This window comes from Mastigoproctus giganteus, chromosome 1, assembly GCF_048544385.1.
Source record: "Mastigoproctus giganteus isolate SK-2022 chromosome 1, ASM4854438v1, whole genome shotgun sequence".
Classification (NCBI taxonomy): Eukaryota; Metazoa; Arthropoda; class Arachnida; order Uropygi; family Thelyphonidae; genus Mastigoproctus; species Mastigoproctus giganteus.
The window spans coordinates 90,069,590-90,090,541 of NC_143575.1; the positions used below are offsets into that span (position 1 = coordinate 90,069,590).

General features: G+C 34.8%; 1 protein-coding gene across 2 annotated transcripts in view; it reads right to left on the bottom strand.

The window, feature by feature from the left end:
- The window catches only part of yrt (erythrocyte membrane protein band 4.1-like yurt), a 255,318-nt gene that overhangs the window by 96,375 nt on the left and 137,991 nt on the right, over positions 1–20,952 (bottom strand). For both annotated transcript variants that reach the window (XM_090380956.1, XM_090380954.1), the window contains exons 6-7: positions 15,587–15,707; positions 4,224–4,311 (exon numbers count right to left, since the gene is read on the bottom strand). In XM_090380956.1, the coding sequence (XP_090237082.1) occupies positions 4,224–4,311; positions 15,587–15,707 (209 nt within the window). The remainder of the gene's footprint in view (positions 1–4,223; positions 4,312–15,586; positions 15,708–20,952) is intronic.

Below are 20,952 nucleotides of genomic sequence, written 5' to 3' on the forward strand. Positions count from 1 at the left end.
CAATAAAGACTTCTTTACTGATGTAAATCCTAGAAAAAAGGGGATGAATCAGATCAGTCCATTTGATATCAACAGTTCGATTGTTGATGAACTTGCTGAGTAACTCTGGCAGTTTTTCAGATTTCCATTGCTCAGCACTGTCCTTCTTGCTGTGTGTGTTTTTGTAACTAATGTAGCTGACAAACTGAATGAGTTTTTTGCGTCTACATCATTCACACACGTGAGGAGGTCTGTAGGAAAGTGGAGGCCAGAAGCTTATCAAACTCTGGCTGGAAGATAAATGATTTTGTAATAACTGAGAGTAAAGTGGAGGAGAAATTGAACATAAGAAAAGCACCTGGGGTGGATGGCGGTATATCCAGTTGTCTTTCTGGACTAATGTTATTAGTGGAGTCCTCCAGGGTTCAGTGTTGGGCCCATTTTTGTTTTCTGTATTTATCAATGATATTGAAGAAGGTATATCAGGACTAATGTCTAAGTTTGCAGATGATACAAAGGTTGGCAGAGTTGTTAATGACAGTAATGATAGTATGCCAGTGCAATAGGATCTGGAAAAGTTGAGGAGATGGGCTGAGAGGCGACAAATGAAGTTTAACATTGACAAATATAAAGTACTGCATATGGGCAGCAGTAACCCCAGAGTAATGTATCAACTGGGTGGTACTACACTCAAGGTAGCGGAGAATGAAAAGGACATGGGGATATTTGTGCAGTCAGATATGAAGTTTTATGAGCAATACAATACAGACAGGCTGCAAGAGTAGCTCATGGTGTCTTTTCAATGATATACAGGAATTTTGCTAGCAGGGATAAAGGGGTGATTGTCCAATTGTATAAGGCAATGGTCAGGCCACACCTTGAGTACCATAGTCTGGAGTCCTAAATTTTAGGAAAGCTGTAGAGCTGCTGGAACGAGTACAGAAAAGGACAACGAGATTGGTGAGTGGGACAAAGGGTTGGTGTTACCAAGAAAGGCTGAAGTTCCGCAAATTGTAGCTTCTGGAGACTAGGCACATGAGAGATGATCTAATTGATGTGTATAAGGCCTTGAATGGTTTGAGAAGCCCAATGCTCAGATTACTCACCTGAGGGGACATAAATTCAAATTGAGGAAAGACCATTGTAGAATAGATGTGCAGAAATTCGCCTTTAGCCAGCAGGTGGTTGATATCTGTTGTAGTAGAGGTTAACAACTTAAGTTCAAGGCAGAACTAGACAAACAATTGGAGTGAATGGATGGGTGAAATAGCAAGGTTTTTTTATTTTTTGGCTGATGCTATATAAGCTTGCTTGCTTTCTTGCATCATATGCCTCTACTAATGCTAATACTACATATAGGTTGATGCTGAAAAAAAAATTATCAGGTTTGGACAGAATGTTTGTTTGTTATTTGGTTTTTAGGAGCATTAGCAACTAAGGCCATATTGCTCCGGGAATATGCGGTGGCCATTCCCTTGACCTTTCCGCATCCTCCGTATTTGGTGGTGACGGGCTCGAACCCGGACAGAATGTATGTGTGTGTCTGCAATTCTAATTGTGTTAAAGGTAGATCATGCCTGACCAATCTGATTAGCTACTATGAAGTCATCATAAGGGAACTAAATGAAAAGAATTATTTTGGTATCATATGCTTGGATTTAAGTCTTTGATGATGCATCACACATACAATTATTATATAAATTGGAGTAATATGGTATTAGGAGCAAGTTGCTATTGTGGATAAAGGGATGGGTACATGGTAAGAGACAGAATGGTTATAAATGGCTACCGCTGTTAATGGAATAAACTGATGAGGGTTGCCACAGGATTCAGTGTTGGGCTCCTTTATGGTTTTTAATTTTTATTTATTAATAATTATTGGTGCAGTATTTCAGGTTTGATGTTTAAGTTTGACAACGGTACAAAGGTAGGCACAGCGGTTAATGATAATAATTAGGGTGTATATACTTCAAGATCTACATAAATAAAGCAGATGTACTGAAAAGTGGCAAATGAATTATCTAAGCGTAATTGTAGAATCATGACATCACATTTCCGAGCAGTGAAAATAGGCTGCTAGAACAGCCCATGGGATTCTGTCAATGATATTTGAGCTACATTCAAAAAGTTGCCAGAATTTTATTATCAAAGCTTGAGCAAACGGTTGAGCTTACTAACCAAATCACCTTCAAAGTACCTTTCTTCTGTGTGTGTGCGCACGCACACAGTCTGTTGGCCTTCCCAAGCTTAGAATCAATTCTGTAAAATACCTAACTTCGATTGGGTCTTTCAATTCAAACGAGAAGATCAACAAGCTGGCAGTGTAGCAGTTTATCATAAGAGATGAAAATTGTACTCATGTTGTTACTTCTCATATTGAAGTGATTTATTGGCAAACTGCTGGAAAATCCATGAGTGTTAGACCTGTTAGAGACATTTGTGCAGCTGAATGCCTTCTTCCCAATGGTCAAACGATATTGTCGGTAGTCATTTACATTTCACCTAACCAAAAGATCGAACACATCATGGAATTCATCCATTTCGTTTTACTTACGCGGTAGTGTTCAACAATTTTATCACAAAAAATGCGACTGAATACCAATGATACTTAGTGTAGATTTTAATGTTAATTTTGCAGATACTCAATCCAAACCTTTGACCGATTTCTTAGAAAATAATTTGACTAATGTTAAATACTTCCAGATCTGTATCGACTACTAATCATGGAACTATAATTGATGCTGTGTTTCAAAGACATACACTCTTTACAATCTCAAGTGTACATATCATATTTTAGCTATCACAACCCCAACATGTATTGCAACTTCAAATTCACGAAACTGTCGGGGGGAAAAAAAAATGCTTTAACATGTTAAACGTATTCAGATTCTTTTTATACTAAACCCCTTTAACCAAGCCAAGGATGCTTTCACATAAAATAAAACATCTTTCATTCGTACAGGGAGGAGGTTTGATGGTGCATAAGCTACTTTGGCTATAATGCATTCGTACAGGGTACACACACTGCTTTTAACAATGGTATTTTTTGATGGATCCTAGTCTACTTATCCATATTATGCAATTCAATTTTTTTTTTTTTTTTTTTTTTTTTATGAAAACCCCAAACACGAAAGGTATCAAAACCTATAGTACTTAGTACCGTGCATGGGTTGAAGGAGAAGTAAGGGGGGAGGGGGATGCCGGAAACTTTGCTCTAGAGACTAAACATGGGTTTCACCACTCTTGGTAGTGTTCTCTCAAAAAACAGTTAACAAGGTCCTTTTTAATGGTATCCAGCAGTTAGTCTTATTTGAAATGTTTTTTTAACTTACTAGATGCGATATTCATTGCCAATTACAATCGCTTAGCACACACACTTTCAACCCACAATTTTCCCACTGATTTCTGGTTATTTTGATTCATACCATTCCTGAAAAACTCTTATTACTGTTCTTTCTGAAACAGCAGCAAATTCAGGTACTTGTTTGATGGGAAATGTCCTTTCAAACTGCCAAATACTATCATTCCTTTTTTCTAACCAATCTTTTGTGGCAGAGTACTTCTTCAGTCACAGCTGGTAACATTTTGAGCTATTGCTGTGTACACAAGCCTGAGCACGTTACTTACAGCTCAGTAACATTCCATTCACATATCTTTCAAATAAATAAGAAAAATATGTGCAATTTCAGCAGAGAAATTGAAATTCTTTCAAATTAATTAAATCAGAATAACTAATTCAAAAAAATAACACTAATTAAATCAAATGAATTATTGTAAGTAAGTGAACTTTACTGTACAGAAAAAGTATTACATTAAGTAAGTTAAATTCCAAACACAACAAAACTGCCTAATAATTAGTGACATTTCTGGAATCCACAATGCATCCCATCATTAAGACCAAATCTTTCCATCTTTCCTGATTAGGCCTGACGACAGAATTCAATTTATGAAATCCAAAAACTCTGCAATTCGTGAGTAGTTCTACTGTATGGAAGTTTAACTTACTTAATTAAACCCAAACTTCTTTTATACAATAAATTTCACTTGACGACAACAATTCACATAGCTTAATTAGTATTATTCATATTTAATTTTTAATTCAATATGAACAACCAACTTGCATACTTTTAATACATGAAAATATTTTATTTTCAAATATTAAAATTTAGCTTGGCTTTTAACTTATCACTTACAATATAAACTTTTACAATTTTCATTTTATGAAAGAAGAACTCCATACTCACAAGAACAGTATGCATGTCCACTCCATACATTTCAAGCCATTTAGCTTTGTTGAGGTAGTTTAGTTCTGCCTGGGCTGATGTCTGTCCCCTAAAAATAAACCCATTATACATATTAATCCATCCTCTCTCTCTCTCTCTCATATGCATGCTGTGTGGCCCCAGAGAATTTCATTCAGATTCAATGAATTTTTACAGCCTAGAAATGACTGCAAAAAAGTGCTAATGACTGACAACTAGACCAATGTTTTTTTTTTTTTTTTTCCTTTCAATTTTTTAATTACTCAGATCTGTCACTTTGCAACATTCACAACAGTAAGCTAATCTTTATATGTGAAAATAATGCCAAAACTAAATTTAATGAGCAGAAATTGAGCATTCAGCAAAATTAATACCACATGTTAATATTTGCCTATCAGACTAATTCAGTATACCTAAAAAAAAATCCATTATACTTTTTTCTACAATTAATGGAATATCGATTAAAGTAATATCAAAATATAAGGGCCTTGGTGTTGTATTCATCTATAGTTCAATTTTGATGTCACCAAAGTGGAGGACAAGGCCCTCTGACATGCAATGCACTAATGACTTTTACACTGGTATTACTATTCAGCTCCTATACTGAAATACTCATCCTGTATTCTTTATTGAAAGAGATTTTCAAAAGAATTCTATTTGCAGAAGTGAAATTAATTCCTTATAGAGGTATATTTATTCACATAAAAAAGTACTAAATTACAAATCATTCATCAAGTACAGTTTCAAAACATTAAACTGAAAGCACTGTTGTACTTCAACAATTTCTTCTTATGGCTGTGAATTACATTGTAGCCATTTTTAAGCATTATTTATTTAAAATGCTTATATACATTTTGCAGATATGATTTTCTCAAAGGCTTCTGCATTATCACTGGAGATGGAGTTTTACAAAGTTAAATTTTCCCTACAAGAACTAATAGTCTATTGTCACAGACATCTTCAATAACTTTAAGTTACAGTACTGTTAGTATAAATTATTCACCTGATGCTTTTATAGCTCCATATCTCAGAGAATAATTTCACTTTAGACAGCGAGTTAACTAGAAAAATTCTCAGAAACCCTTCACTCATTCCTTTTTATCTCAGTCCACATAAGGGATAGTGAAGCCAGATAAGAAGTAAACTGACAGTATATATATATATATATATATACACACACACACACACATATACATATATATACACACACATATACATATATATACACACACATATACATATATATACACACACATATACATATATATACACACACATATACATATATATACACACACATATACATATATATACACACACATATACATACATACACACACTGTCAGTTTACTTCTTATCTGGAATGTATATTATGAGAAATGTATATTATGTCAGTTGACTCACTTGTTCTGGTTAAATAAGAACTTGATCTATTAACTGCATTGGCTCATGTTTGCTATGGGAAGTGAGGGTCTTCAATCATTAACAGCAGTGGCTCAATTAAAGGTCTCCAATCAGAAAACAGAACCCCCTCCCAATTTCAATTGATGCACTTTGCATTGTTTGCAGCACCTTTTTTTGTTATGTTATCTAATTTGTTTTGACTTGACAGCAGCATTATTTATTTTTTCTTAGAAGTTAGTGAGCAGCTGAATGTAAACTTGCCCCAAAAAGGCAAAACAATAGAGATTACAGTATTTATCTATATTTATAAAATAAATATAATAAAATACTAGGGGACTTTGCCCCCTGCTCGCTGCGCTCACTTCTTTTGATAAAATAAAATGAAATACTTACAGAAGCTTTCGACACTGTCTCTCTCTTCCTTGGCAATGAAAATGTAAATACGTTAGATATGAAAATCAAGAATGGTACTGAGCGGTCATGCAAGATAAACAAAGCACATGCATGAGATTTATCTAGCATGACCATGCTTAAACAGAAGCTTGTTTTACCACAGTAAAGCAAGATTCTGTTACGTATTTTAGTATTTGTTATGTATTACCATGTAACCCACAACCCTCTTCTCCCATTGGCTGAATAAATATCACTAGGAGGAAAATTATTTTAATGTATAGAAAGATAACATGGATCCACAATTCAAAACTTACCTTCAAACACTGTGCGCTGTTTCATTAAAATGGCAGTGTCAGACTGTTTTTCTACTTTATATGGATCTTGTCATTATAAAATTACTGTTAGTCCTGGAAATGATGCAAGGAAACAAGATTATACATCATCAGCACAAAAAAATATCCACCCCTCTAATATTTTGAGTAATCCTTCCTTAATTTGAAAACAAATTTTTACACATCTATCCTGCAACCATAGATTCACAATTTAAATTTACATCCTCTTATATGTTTCATAAGAGAAAGAATAAGGATGCCATCAGCCATTAGTTTACGCTATCCATTTAAAGTCTTACATTTCAATCAGGTCTCCTTGCAGGTGGATGGTTTCCAGACACTGTATGTAATTTGCAGAAATGAAGTCTTTCTTGGTAAGTGTACCATTTTGTGCCTCTAACTAATCTAGTTTCTCTTCTTTGTACATATTCCAACAGATCTACATCCTTCCTAAATGAGGCTTCCAGGCCTGCATGCAGTACTCAAGGTGAGGCCTAACCATTGCCCTATAAAACAGGACAATCACCTCCTTGCCCATGCTGGTAAAATTCCTATCTATCACTGATAGAACAATATGAGCTGTACTAGCAGCATATCTGCACTACTCACAGAACTTCAATATCACATTGCACAATTACTGCTAGGTAGGTCTTTTTTTTTTTGTTCTCCTCTACCACGAAAATGATACCAATTATTAATAATTGCGGAAAAACATAGCAACTAGTATGTTTAGGGCCTGCACACCCTAGAATCTATGTGTTTCTTAACCAAGAAGCATAACTTACTCATCATATTCAATTTCTACATACCCTATGCCTGAGTAGCACCATGTTTTTGATATCTCTGTAATGTCTGCATTTGATAACTTAGCCAATACTTCAAATTTGAATAATTTATTTACTAATTCCAGTAGTGTACAAGCAAGTATATATGTACTTGTTTTTGTTCTTACTAACTCTAATACAGCCATCCCATATATTTGCTTGTTCCATGAGGATTCCAACAGGTCTTGTAATACTCCACACTGTGCTTTCCAGGCTGCTTCCTGTCCTAATAGAAGCAGCATAAAAATCAATTTCACCTCTGCTTGTGACTGTCATTAAAACATTAGTCTGTGTAACTCCCCAAACTAATAGTTTTTCTGACCCACCTAATAGTCCCCAATAGCATCAGTAAATATTCTTGAACCACTTAAGCAAGTCCATCCCTTTAAAAACAGGTCTCTCACATTAACAAGTACAGACCATGTTAAAAAAAAATAATCCTATCCCATGAGCCATGCAGAAATTTCTCCAGGGCCAAACTGATTGACAAGACTCTTGTGTACACCTATCAAGTACCACCATTCTGTGATTATACATCTTTTCACAAAAATATCAGTTACCATACTTTTCAAACAGCTCTCATATTTAATAAAGGATGATACAATTTAAAATATGACTACTATACATTAATACAAAATGTCCTTCACATATGCACAAAATCCTAATTTCAAAAGTGTTCACACACATACTTTTATCATGTCATTATTGGCTTCTTTCAGTTTCCGTTTATACCTTTGTGCCTCTCCTTTGAATTCGTGATTGTGATTTTGCAAGCTAGTTATGAGATTATGCATTTCTCTATTAATCGGGCCTGTCTTCATTATAAGTGAACACAAAAATCTATAATCTTTAATTTTCAAAGATAATGTTTTTGCTTCATATTTTGTATTATTGTCAATTTGAATATTATCATGAATTTCCACAAAAGAATCTAAAACTTCTCCAATATTATATCTAAGTGAACGAAGAGCATCAATCATTGCTTCCCATCTAGTATCTGATAAAGTTTTAAATGCAATTTTGGTGTATTTTTCAGTACATCCCATTGATTAGTTGAAGCATTAAGAAATTATAAATTTCTTGTATAGTGCTAAAAAAACTCGCTGTTTCAGTATTAACTTTAGCAGCATCAGTGATTACCAAATTTAATGTGTGTGCTGCACACGGAACAAAGAGTACTCGAGGGTTAATATTCGATACGTGTCTCTGAACACAGCTGCGTTTTCCTCGCATGTTCGCCCCGTTATCATATCCTTGTCCCCACAAATTTTTAATATCTAAATTTAAATCTTTTATTTAATTTATCTAAGAGGTGTGGATAAACCTTTTCCTGTTGAATCAAAAACTTTTAGGAAGCCCAAAAAATTTTCTTCCACAGTAATTATATTTCTTTCATTTTTATGGACAAATCTGGCAATAATTGTCATTTGTTCAGTAAGACTTACGTCAGGGGTGATAACTAATGCCGTCAGGCATTAGTTATCATCTGAACAATGGACCGAACAATTTGATTTGAAATTAAAGATATTAATTCATTTTGAATATTTTTACCTAAATAATGAGCAGTTTTTTTTTTTTCGGTTCAGGATTTTGGCCAAATGATTTGCAGTAACAATATCAAAATTTGAAAATAATGCTACCAATTTTAAAAAATTGCCGTTGTCTTTCTCATAAATAATATCCGATGTGCCACGAAAAGCTAGACACTGCCCTGCCCTGCAAGATATCTTATTATCTCGACTATTCTATCGAGGACAGTATGCCAATGTCGTTTCTCAACTTCATATGCTTGTTCAAGTTTACGATCTATTGTGGTGATCTTTTATTTTAATTGTTTTTTTTAAAGTTCCATCCACTTTATGAAACATTTTAAATGTGATGCACTTCCTTCATGAGTAGCAAGAGTTTTTGATAAATTTTTCCAATTAGAATAACCATCAGTAGTTAATTTCTGGTTTCTTTCATTTGAAAATATTTTGCAACAAAAACAAAAAACGCAGTTTACGGAAGCAGAATACACGAGCCACGTTCTTGGCAAAATTTCATCGTTTGCTACTTTACGGTTATAATAAACATTACTAAAACTTAGACCACAATCATCACGTAGATAATTATTTTTAGTTTGTTTTTGTCCATGTTTTATGAGAAAATTTCAAATATTACCATTAATAATTGCAGGCCAAATTGCCAGATCACTTGAATTAAAACTGGTTTGGAAATTTGTAGTGTCGCTTATGGCTAATGTTGATGGTTGTAATAAATCGAAATCAGAAGTTGCCTTTGATGGCTGCATAGAAAGTTCTTCAGAATATGTAATGTTGCTTGGCTTGTTCATTTTCATCTTGTTGTTTGTTATCTTCATAAGCTGTTTTTGTATCTTCAGACTTTTTGAGAAATTTAATTAGCCGCCCATTCTGTTTCTCTTTTACAAGTTCTTTTGCTGCTTTTATTTTTTTATTTGCAGCTTGGGGTAATTTTTTTCCCATCTCTATTATGCCCAAATTTATTCTGAAATAAAAAATCTATTGAACAAAAATTTGGTCATTGTGAATTAACTACACATTCACTGTGTGTTTAGCAATCAACAATTCGATGATTTACGCTTCGTAATAGAGGTTAAGCTGGGTACAGATTCTCGCGATTGCTACACTGAACTGAGGAAAATGCTGCGTGTACCATGTCTAAATATAATGCACATGATGATTGTGCCTCACATCCTAACTGGCGAATGCGCACTGCATGTAAAAAAAGAAAGTCAGCAGTGTAAGGGTTCCCCGGTAACACGACAACCCGGACGAGCGCCAGGCTCGTCTAGTGCTTAAAAAAAAAAACAACTTGCAATTTTTGCTAAATTGTTATTAAAAGTCACTGTATTTATTACAATATATTTAATGCATATCCACATTTAATAAACGCTAATATTAAAATGTGTTTTGATTTTATTTTTTCTACTCACTTCAGTGCCCTCTGAAGAACGTGCCCCGATGCGACGCATCACCTGCTTACCGAGTTAAACCTGCACCGGGGATTTTCCTAGATGGATTATTAACCCATACTAAAACAGCTACACCTCCATGGGCTGCAGTTACTGCATTCCTGTCAGCCTGTACAAAGTATATTTCTTTATTGAGGGGACCACTTGTGGAGTTAAATATGTTTCCTGTAAGCAAGTTGTTGTTGTTGTTGTTATTTGGTTTTTAGGAGCATTAGCAACTAAGGCCATATTGCTCCAGGATATGCGGAGGTCATTCCCTGACCTTTCCACATCCTCCGTATTTGGTGGTGACGGGCTTGAACTCTGTCTAATCAAGAAGCGTGTGCTACGCACTGCTGCTCCTTCCCACCTGGCTACGGAGGCGCCCTGTAAGCAAGTGCCTGCTGGATTGAAATCTCAGATTAGGTTGTAGAGTTCAAATGTATTAGTACATAGTCCTTGACAATTCTATTATAATGTGTGCTTCATTCTTTAGTTTTAATGGTAGGATGGTCCGGTTACTTTTTAGAGGCAGTAAGCTTATAGCGATCTATTTTAATTTTATCTTTTTTAGGAAATGTATATAATCCAGTGTCCTTATCTTCTTCAGTATAAATTTCTAATACAAGGCACTCCCTGACTTTCATAATGCTCGACTTACACAAATTCGACTTTACATAAGTTTTTGCCAGCCAGTACAAACTGAAAAAAAAATATGGAAATGTATTTTGCATCCTGTAGGAATAACTGGAGGTATCGTGAAAATATTGTAATGTGAACCCAATTACACACTGTTTTTTTCATAATCCGTTCCAAGACTGAAAGTTGAAATTTTTGCTATATAGCTAATCTATTTATCTCTGTAAAAGGTCATTTTTATAACGGAAATTGCACTAAACTTTCATCATTATCATATGTTCCGTTATAAGAATCAATTTTGAATGGCTTTGTGATATTTTTCTAAAGCACATTTCGGAACGTCATGACCAAAAAACGATTTGCACTTTCCTATTTATTCAGCTTTTCTGTCTAAGAGGTATAGCGCATAATATTTCTTATTAATAATTTACATACTGTGTTGTAAATATTACAGTTTCTTAGTAATTAATTATCCCAACGTGACTGATCCTGAAAATTGCATGAACATTCATTTTGAATTTTTGCAGTGTACTATGACATACATAATGTTATAATTAGTTTAGTTTAAAATTAACCAATTGTTATATTGTCCAAATAATGGATTTTTTACTATTTTTGTGATACATGTAACTATTAAAATACATAATCTACATATTAAAATACATAATCTACCTATTAAATTACGTATTTCCATACATGTGTTTTTTTTTTTTTTTTTTTTTAATTTCCGTACTATTCCCTCTCAGTTCCGAAAATATGCTAATCATAGCTTAAGGCAGAAACTTAAATAAAAAATATTTTTTTATGATTTGACCAAACACATCTCATTGCTTCTAGATCAGGGGTGGGCAACTTTTTTCGTCAGCAGGGTGAATGAAATTTTCATATCATGACGCAGGCCAGAATAGATTGAACGATTTAATAAAAAAAAATCAGAACCTAAAAAAAAAAAAATGTAATATTACTTGAATTACCAAATTATTAATGTATTTTAAAAAAAAAAGTAAATACAACATTTAAATAGGAGTCGATTATAGATAGGTACAGATAAGAACTACAATTTGGAATAAACATTTTTATTGTTATGATAACAAAGTAAATGCAGAAAACAAAAACTTTAATGTGAGGGATTACATTTGGAATGTTCCTGATTTATGATTTCATCAAAATTGGGATTCAATTCACTAGTGGCTATTCGTAGAACTGCTCCTAAATTTTTATCCGTTATTCTTGATCTAATTTTGCTCTTTGTATTTTTCATTAAAGAAAATGCAGTTTCACATAGATATGTCGATCCAAAGAATGCCAAATATTTCTGTGCATTATCCAGAATATTTTTAAACATTTCTGGATTTAATGAGGCATAAAAGTCCATTATTGTTTTTTTCAGCAAATTGATTCTTTAATATTAAATTTGATTGTAAATTTATCAGTTCCAGCTGGATACAAGGTGGTGCATCATTGACATTAAAATTAAATGGTAGGCTTACTAAAGATATCTTTAGAAATTTTCTGAAAATCATCAAATCTTCTGGTAAATTCATTAAATAAGTCACTTATTATAGCCTCATATTTCTTAAAATCAGCACATTAAGTTTTTTTCTCTTTTTTGTATGATTGGAAAGTGAGTTAACTGTTTATTTTGGAATTGTTGCAAAAATAACTTGAGTTTTCTCGTAAACGATGTGACAATTTGTATACATATCAAAAATAAATAGTCCTTTCTCTTGTAATAATAAATTTAATTCATTTTGATGCGAAAACATATCAACAGAGAAGAAAAAATCGTTCAGCCATTGTTCATCTTTTAATTCACAAAATTCATTCAGCATGTCCTTAGCATTTAAGAAATTTACAATTTGATCCAACAAATCATGAAATCGTTTTAACACTTTTGCAAAAGACTAAGCCATCTTATGTCCGTATGGTAAGGAATATCACTAAAATCACATTCAATTTCTTTCAAAAATTGTTATGAATTGCCAGTGGTTTAAAGCTCTTCCACGAATAAAATTAACTACTTTCGTTATAACCGATATAACATGCTTCAGCTTTAGAACTCTTTTGCAAAGGGTTTCTTGATGAATTATACAATGTAAGAAAATTATTTCTTTTCCTGGAATACACTATTTTGTTGCTTATTCTTTTTAATAATCCAATGTTTTTTCCTGTCAAACTAGGACACCCATCAGTTGTGATGTTGACAATTTTGTCCCACTTTATATTATGTTTTTGCAAAGCTTCTTGAAGAGCTATAAAAAAAAATCTTCGCCAGTCGTTGTGTCTTTCATAGGATATGCAGAAAGTAATTCCTCCATAATTTCAAATCTATGATTTATACCTCGAATAAAGATTAAAAGTTGACTCGTAATGTCACATGACCCGCTTAAGCCAGTGCATGGTAAGTACAATCTTCCAATTTTAATTTATCGCATAAATTACTCGAAATATTATCAATTCGTCTCACAAGAGTTCTTCATGACAGAGAAATTTTCTAAAAGGTCGGTTTTTTTTTTTTTTTTTTTAATCAGGGCATAATAATTCAGCAATAATCTGTATTTGAGATTTCAAAATACTTTGAAAATTTTCCAAGTATTTTGTTGCTTACGCAAACCACATTTTAAATTTTCTGCTTCAATTTTCATTTGTTCTGGTGAAAACAGCTTATATTTTATGAAATGTTTTGTTGAAAAATGCCTTTTTAGATTATATTCTTTAAAAACGGAAATAGTTTCGTTACAAACCAAACAAACAGCTTTATCGTCTATATCTGCAATTAAATATTTGAATGTCCAATTATCATTGAAAATTGCGGCATTTGGCATCAATTTTTCTTTTTTTTAATTGGCTCATTTTATAGGCTATAAATTATATTAAATTAAAAATTGTAATAATTAGAAAAGGCATAAACTGACTTAATATCTAAAATATCTAATGTTAATGACTAAAATATCTTGCACCAATATTATTTTTTTCAATAAGAAGTCAAACCAAAAGGAACTTCATTCGATCGATGCTACAATAATAATTAGGAAATAATACTCTTTGACGCTGCGTAGAATCACCTGGTTAACTGCGCACTGCTTACTGCTGTACGCTGCACTGGCCACAATTCCCGATTGAACTGAATTAAGCCGAACGTTTATGGCGAGTGTAGTCAGGTATGGATTTTCTATATTTATGCATTTACGGAGGGGGCCGGATTCAACATCGTCGCAGGCCGGATGTGGCCCACGTGCCGGCTGTTCCCCACTCCTGTTTTAGACAGTAAAATGCGATAAACTGACGCACCGTTAAATTGCTGGTGGTAAATTGTTTATGCGATAAACTGACGTGGCGGTAAATTTTCCTAGACTCCTATCATTGATCAACAGGACCTTTACCAGTTTTACCTTTATAAAACAATGGCAAGACCTCATTTGGAATATTATATTCAGGTATGGAGGCCTGTGAGGAGGTTCTACGTTCTATGAAAGGTAACACAGAACTTCTGGAGGGAAGGGTCCAAAGAAGGACAAATAGATTGGTAGGGAGCGCTAAGGGATGTCCCCATGAGGAGAATCTTTGATTTGAACTGCAAATCCTGGAGATTAAACACCACAGGGATTACTTTAAAGAAGCACTTAAGGTCCTTAAAGGAGAAGGAAAACTGATTGAGGGATATAATTTTATGCTGGTAGGTGAAACAAGAATGAGAGATCATAAATATAAAATTCTGGGAAGTCAAAGATAAGATGAAGTTTGCCATTGAGCTGCATGTTGTTGATCATTGGAACAGGTTACCTCCCAAGGTATTTGAGACAGAATCTGAAAAGGTTCAAGGAAAGTACTATGAAAACAATGCTATTACTGTACATTTCTATTTTGTAGTAATATGGACTACCAGAGCACATCTGATAGCTAATTCATTAATGAAAATAAGCAGAAATTTGCAATTAAAAAAAATTACAATTTTAACATAGTTTTATTTTTTGCAAAAATGAAAAGATAAAGAAAAATCTTGGTCACTAACTATATTACAACGGTGAGATGAAGAAGGGTCGAATTGAATAAAAAGATAGATTCTCCATTATAAATCCAGAGTTGGCAGCTATATAAAAATAACTTTCCTGTTTGGAGTTATCCTTTAAAAAGAAAGAAATATTCTTTGAGCACAAAATATACCTCAACTCTCTTAACCAGAGATAAGAGTTCTTTGACTGGATTGTGATGCTTGGATACCAAAGCAGATCTACAGATTTCTTGGCATTCTGCAGGAGAGGTTGTGCTGAGAACATTCCAAACATAACAGAAATTTTGCATAATTTACATTGCTTACTATATATCAAAAATAAGTTTTTGTTGATCAGTCTCTAACTGTGGTGATTAGTTAATATCTATCACTGATAAAACTTCCTTTAAATTTTTTTGTTGTCAAAAGAATTGAAATATTGGGTAAAAAAAGAAATCTGATGTCATTAGATTCCATCTCACATACTACAAAAAACACTTCACAAAACTGACAGCATTTTAGACAAGTCATGTCTAAAATGCTGTAGTATGTCACACATTCCTAAACTGCTAGTACTTGTAATGCATTGCCTTCCACAACAGAAAGCACATGAATTGTACAACTTGGCAACAAATGCAATTATTCATTTATACAATTTTGTTATTAAAAGTGAATTTAATTCTAGCAAATGTCATAAGCTCTATTCCTCATCAAGATCATACACAAGCAATATATTCAAGAACAGTTAAACTACTTTATAAAAATGCAGCTTAAGCACTTTTGCATACCTGCACTGCTTATACTGATTCAGAATATCAATTTCCATCTCTTCACTTTGTTCTGGAACGAATCTGAATTCTGACACAAACCCCAGAGAATGCAGCTCTGGATCATAATCACCTAGTTCAGCTATTGTGAATTAAGGGTAGAGAAAAAAAATCGCAAATAAACGAAATATAATAACAATATAATAGTAAAAACACAATTTAAAGTACAATAACAGTATAATAGTGAAAATACAATTTAAAATAAAACTCAGATGCAACAAACACAAAGTGAAATCAGATGAATTTTGTTTGCCAATACTACAAGAATTTTAAACAAAATTAATCTCTGCTTAAGTGAACTTTATTTCACAGCAGATGGGAAAAAAATAGTCATCTCCCGATTTGCATGGGAGTTACGTTCCAGGAAAACACTACACAGTCGAAATCCGCACAATGCGAAATGTAGTTGATATGACATAATGAGGGTTCCATACCTGTACACAAAAAAAAAGTGTGCAAAAAAATTAAATAAAAAAAAAAAAAAAAATTAGAAACGTACATAAAATTAATCTTGCTAATACTTACCTCTAAATTTTTAATCTAAATTCATTGCTTCTTCGCTGTTTTCCTGTGATAAATGTACAACAGTATCTGGCACTTTTTGAAAAAAATTAGTTAAAATTGTTTGCTTAGAAGCACACTGTTGTTCTCTATAAATTTCTTCATAAGGAACTAAAGCTAATGATAAAGTTCTGCAAAAACTTAGAGACTCCTCTCCAAATTATTAGGATCCATATTCAGAGCTTTTTGGCTAAGCTGATTTGAAAGCCTTAAAAACTAAGCTAGTATCTGTCCACTTTATCATTTTTGCTATCTTCTTCTTCACCTTGTGAAAAAATATCGTCCACCGATAATGTTCTCTACGAGATTCAAGGACTTCTGTGATATCTGCTGGTTCGAGTTCTTCAAATCCCTCTCTGCTAATCATTTTGGCAAGTCTCACAATCTCAACTGCCTCCAGCATTTCAACGATGGCTTCTTTAGTGCAGCTTTGTGGCTACAGCTTTTTCCACACTGCATTCATTGTTGAGTTCTTAACTTCACCCTATGTGAATTCAATTTTTGGCTAAGGTAAAGAAAGCCTGCACAAGAAGCACGCAAAAGTTCAATGAAATTTACTGGTACTCCGCTGTAACAAAGTACGTATTGTTGCTCGCTTGGTAAACAGATGGTGGGTGTTATCGGTCTGGAGTAGAAGTTAAATCCCACAGGAAGTTGAAACCCTCCCGAGGTGTGTGTGTGTGTGTGGGGGGGTAATCTGACCTTTTTTCTTTAGAATCACTAATTAAATTAACTAACTGAATCATGAATAGAGTCACACTGGAAGTTCTGGGGTTGTAAAAAATGTTCGTAACATAGTTTCACCGGTAAACTTTTTCGAAGTTTGCTGTGCTTCGCGTGTGGGCTTCCTTTGCCTCCCCACCCCCCCTTTTCTTCTTAAACAATTTATCCACTAGTCCACCAGTGATTCTAAAGAAAAAAAGTCAGGTTACCCCCTCCACTTCGGGAGGGTTTCAATTTGTACTCCTGACCAATAACACCCACTGTATGTTTACTGAGCGAGCAACAATACAAATGCCGTTACGGTAAAGTACTTTTACCGATAAATTTCACTGAACTTTTGCGCGCTTCTCGTGCAGACTTTCTTTACCTTACCCCAATTTTTTTACAGCATCAAGAATGTTATAATTCCGCCAATAATCTCGAATTGAAAGACTGCCTATTCCATCAGTAGCTTCTACCAAGTGTAAAAAAGATCTTCTTAGATAATAAATTTTAAAGAAAGCAATAACATCTCGGTTCATCGGTTGAATTAACAAACTTGTATTCACTGGAAGAAAGATAACTTTAACATTTGGGTGCAGATCAGACAAATGTTCAGGATAACTGGGTGCACTGTCAAGAATGAACAAGATTTTGAATGCTACATTCTTGTTAAGGCGATATCTTTTTGTCTCGACGCAAAAGCAATTTAAAAACCAAATCTCAAAGAATTTAGCTGTCATCCAGGCTTTTTTTCTCAATTTCCAATGAACTGGTAAGGAGATTTTTTTGCTATTCCTTTAAAAGGATTAGCAAAAAAATTTCTTCCTTCAAATCCTGCTACCTCTATTCTACCAGATAGTGACTGGAGGAAGTCAGAGTAGTGTGTATGTGAGGAGCACTGTAGAGGCCATGTTATGTCAAGGATCTGGGTATATTCTTACCATGTGTATGCCATATCCAAAAATTTCATTACTTCAGACAGCAGTGCCGACCGGGCTAGCCGAGTGGGTAAAGTACCTGCCCGGCAACCCAAAGGTCGCGGGTTCGATTCCCGCCTCGGGCTTGGATCAAAGTACTGCAAAAACCTTGGGAGGTGCAATATGGCCACAGAAGCCGATGCGCCAACAACTACCAAATCAAAAAAAAAAAAAAAAACTTCAGACAGCATGCCCCCCCCCCCCACTTTTTCTTACTATTGAATACACCATGAATTGTCAAACTAATAGAACAAGTTTATCTGCGAAAAGATCTAAACCTCACAAGCACTTCCTAATTCACTTCACAAATATACGTGGTCTCAATTCTAATCTCAACGATGTCCATTTCCACTTGCATTCTGCCAAACACCATGTACTTTTTTCTGACAGAATCTCAGTTATCCGTTGATTCAACTACTGCTGCTCATCTCAGATGCCCAAATTATTCGCTGTATGATTCCTTTCACCTCAAAGGTGGTACTTGTGCACATGTTCGTTCTGATATTCCCTGTCAGAGACACTTGGAAATCTGGAATCTCCTCTCTTTGATCTTGTCTGGCTTAAAATCTCTCTACATCATTGAATCAAATTCATCTGTTGTCTCTACCGTTCTCCCAACTCCACTAATCACTTGGAGCTCTTTGACTTCTTCTCTTTACAACTTGACTTTCTCCAGTCCAACCTTCCTAAGAGTGAGATAATTTTCCTTGGTGATTTTAATGTTTGTTTGTTATTTGGTTTTTAGGAGCATTAGCAACTAAGGCCATATTGCATCAGGGATATGCGGTGATCATTCCCTGACCTTTCCGCATCCTCCGTATTTGGTGGTCATGGGCTCGAACCCCGGTCTAATCAAGAAGCATGTGCTACGCACTGCTGCTCCTGCCCACCTGTGATTTTAATGTTCACAACTCCAGCTGGCTTCCGTTTTCTAGTCACACCGACCCAGCTGGTCGAAATGCTGAGGCTTTTGCAATTACTAATGACCTTGCACACATTGTTCATTTAACTACAAGAACACCAGACAATCCTAATCATACAGCCAACATGCTTGATCTTTTTCTCACAAACAACCCTTCTAAGTACATGGTCGAAGTGAGAGGTCCTTTAGGCACTTCAGATCACAACTTGGTGATTGTCTTTTCTCCAATGGAGCCTTTAGCTCATGGCTATTCACAACCTCATGTTGTTTGGCATTACAAGAATGCAAAATAGGATGAATTGCGAGATTTCTTTTCTTCTTTTCCTTGATCGGATTACTGTTTTAAAACTTCTTATGTCGACGTTTGCTCAGATCGTGTCAGTGAAATTATTCTTGCAGGAATGGAATTCTTTATCCCACACTCCACTTTAAAATCTCGTCCTTTATCTAAACCTTGGTTTTCCAATAAATGTGTTAAGGCTGTTCAAGAGAAGAATGTTGCATATTGTAATTGGCTTGTTTCTAATTCTTCAGTTTCATTTTCTGCCTACACCAAAGCTCGCAACAATTATAAAGCAGTCATTAATCAGTCCAAACTAGAGGTTGAACAAGCTAAGAGTAGAAAACTTGCTTCTTGCCCTAATGGTAGCCAAACATTCTGGTCTCTTGCCAAAGCTATTGGCCGCAACTTTTGCGAATCTCTGCTCCCACCTGTGTCCAAACCAGATGGTTCGGTTGTCACTTCATCCAAGGATAAAGCTGACCTGCTAGCATCCCATTTTTCTTCCAACTCATGTATTAATGATCTTGGTAAAACACCTCCCACCATTCTCAACACTCTCCATTCAATGCCTCCTGTGGTCCTCCGCCAAAAGGATGTCAGAAGGATTTCTACGAATCTTGATGATAAGAAAGCTGCAGGTCCTGATGGTATTTCTCCACTTGTTCTCAAAACCTCTGCTCCTGAACTTACTCCTATTCTTTGCTGCCTTTTTTCACTTTCTTATTCCAAAGGTGTTTTTCCTTCTTCTTGGAAATTTGCTCATATTCAGCCAGTTACTAAAAAGGGTGACAAATCCCTCCCTTCCAATTATCGTCCCATTGCAATTACTTCTACTCTTTCTAAAGTAATGGAGAAATCACTTAACCGCCAACTCTTTAAACTACTTAGAAACCTTCCATCTGATCAACGATCGCCAGTATGGATTCTGTCAGTGTCGACCCACTGGTGATATTCTGGCTTATGTTACCCATTTATGGACTAATTCAATGGAAAAGTTCGGTGAAACACAAGTAGTTGCTCTTGACATCTCAAAGGCTTTCAATCATGTTTGGCATAAAAGGTCTTCTAAGCAAGCTTCCATCTTATAGTTTGCCAACTGTTTTTAGTAATTGGTTATTCAGTTTTCTCTCTGATTGCTCACTGAGGGTGATGGTAGATGGCTCTTTGTCTTCTTACTTCTCCACCAATGCCAGTGTCCCCCAAGGCTCAGTTCTTTCCCCCACTCTTTTCCTCTTGTATATTAATGACCTTCTTCTATTGACTGGAAATCCTATCCATAGTTTTGTCGATAATAGCACATTACATTCTACTTTCCATTCTGAGAAACCTTGCCCTGCTCAATCAGCTTCAACTTCTCGAAAATATGCTACCAATTCCTTAAATGCCGATCTTCAGGTAATTCTGCAGTGGGGCAATGACAACTTAGTTGATTTCAACCCTTCTAAAACTCAGTCTTGTCTTATATCTCACAAAAAAGATTCTTCTGCTCCTATGCTTATCTTTAGTGGCACTCCGATTTCTAGGCAAAATGATATCTCTTTTGTGATTTACCCTGACTTCTAATCTCTCTTGGCACAAGCACATTACAAATATTGCTTCCTCTGCATCTAAAAAACTTGGTTTTCTCTTTCGCTCTCGACATTACTTTTCTTCCAAACAGCTGCTCACTCTGTATAAATCACAAATCCGCCCTGCCATGGAATATTTTTCCCACATCTGAGGTGGTGCCCCCAAAACCTCTCTCAGACTGCCCTCTTCTGAATGGAATCAAGAAGCCTGATTTTATGAGGTTAATTAATGATTCATCTCTAACAGAGTCTCTCCACTCGCTATCTCATAGATGTACTGTTTCTGCTGCATGCCTTTTCTACAGATACTT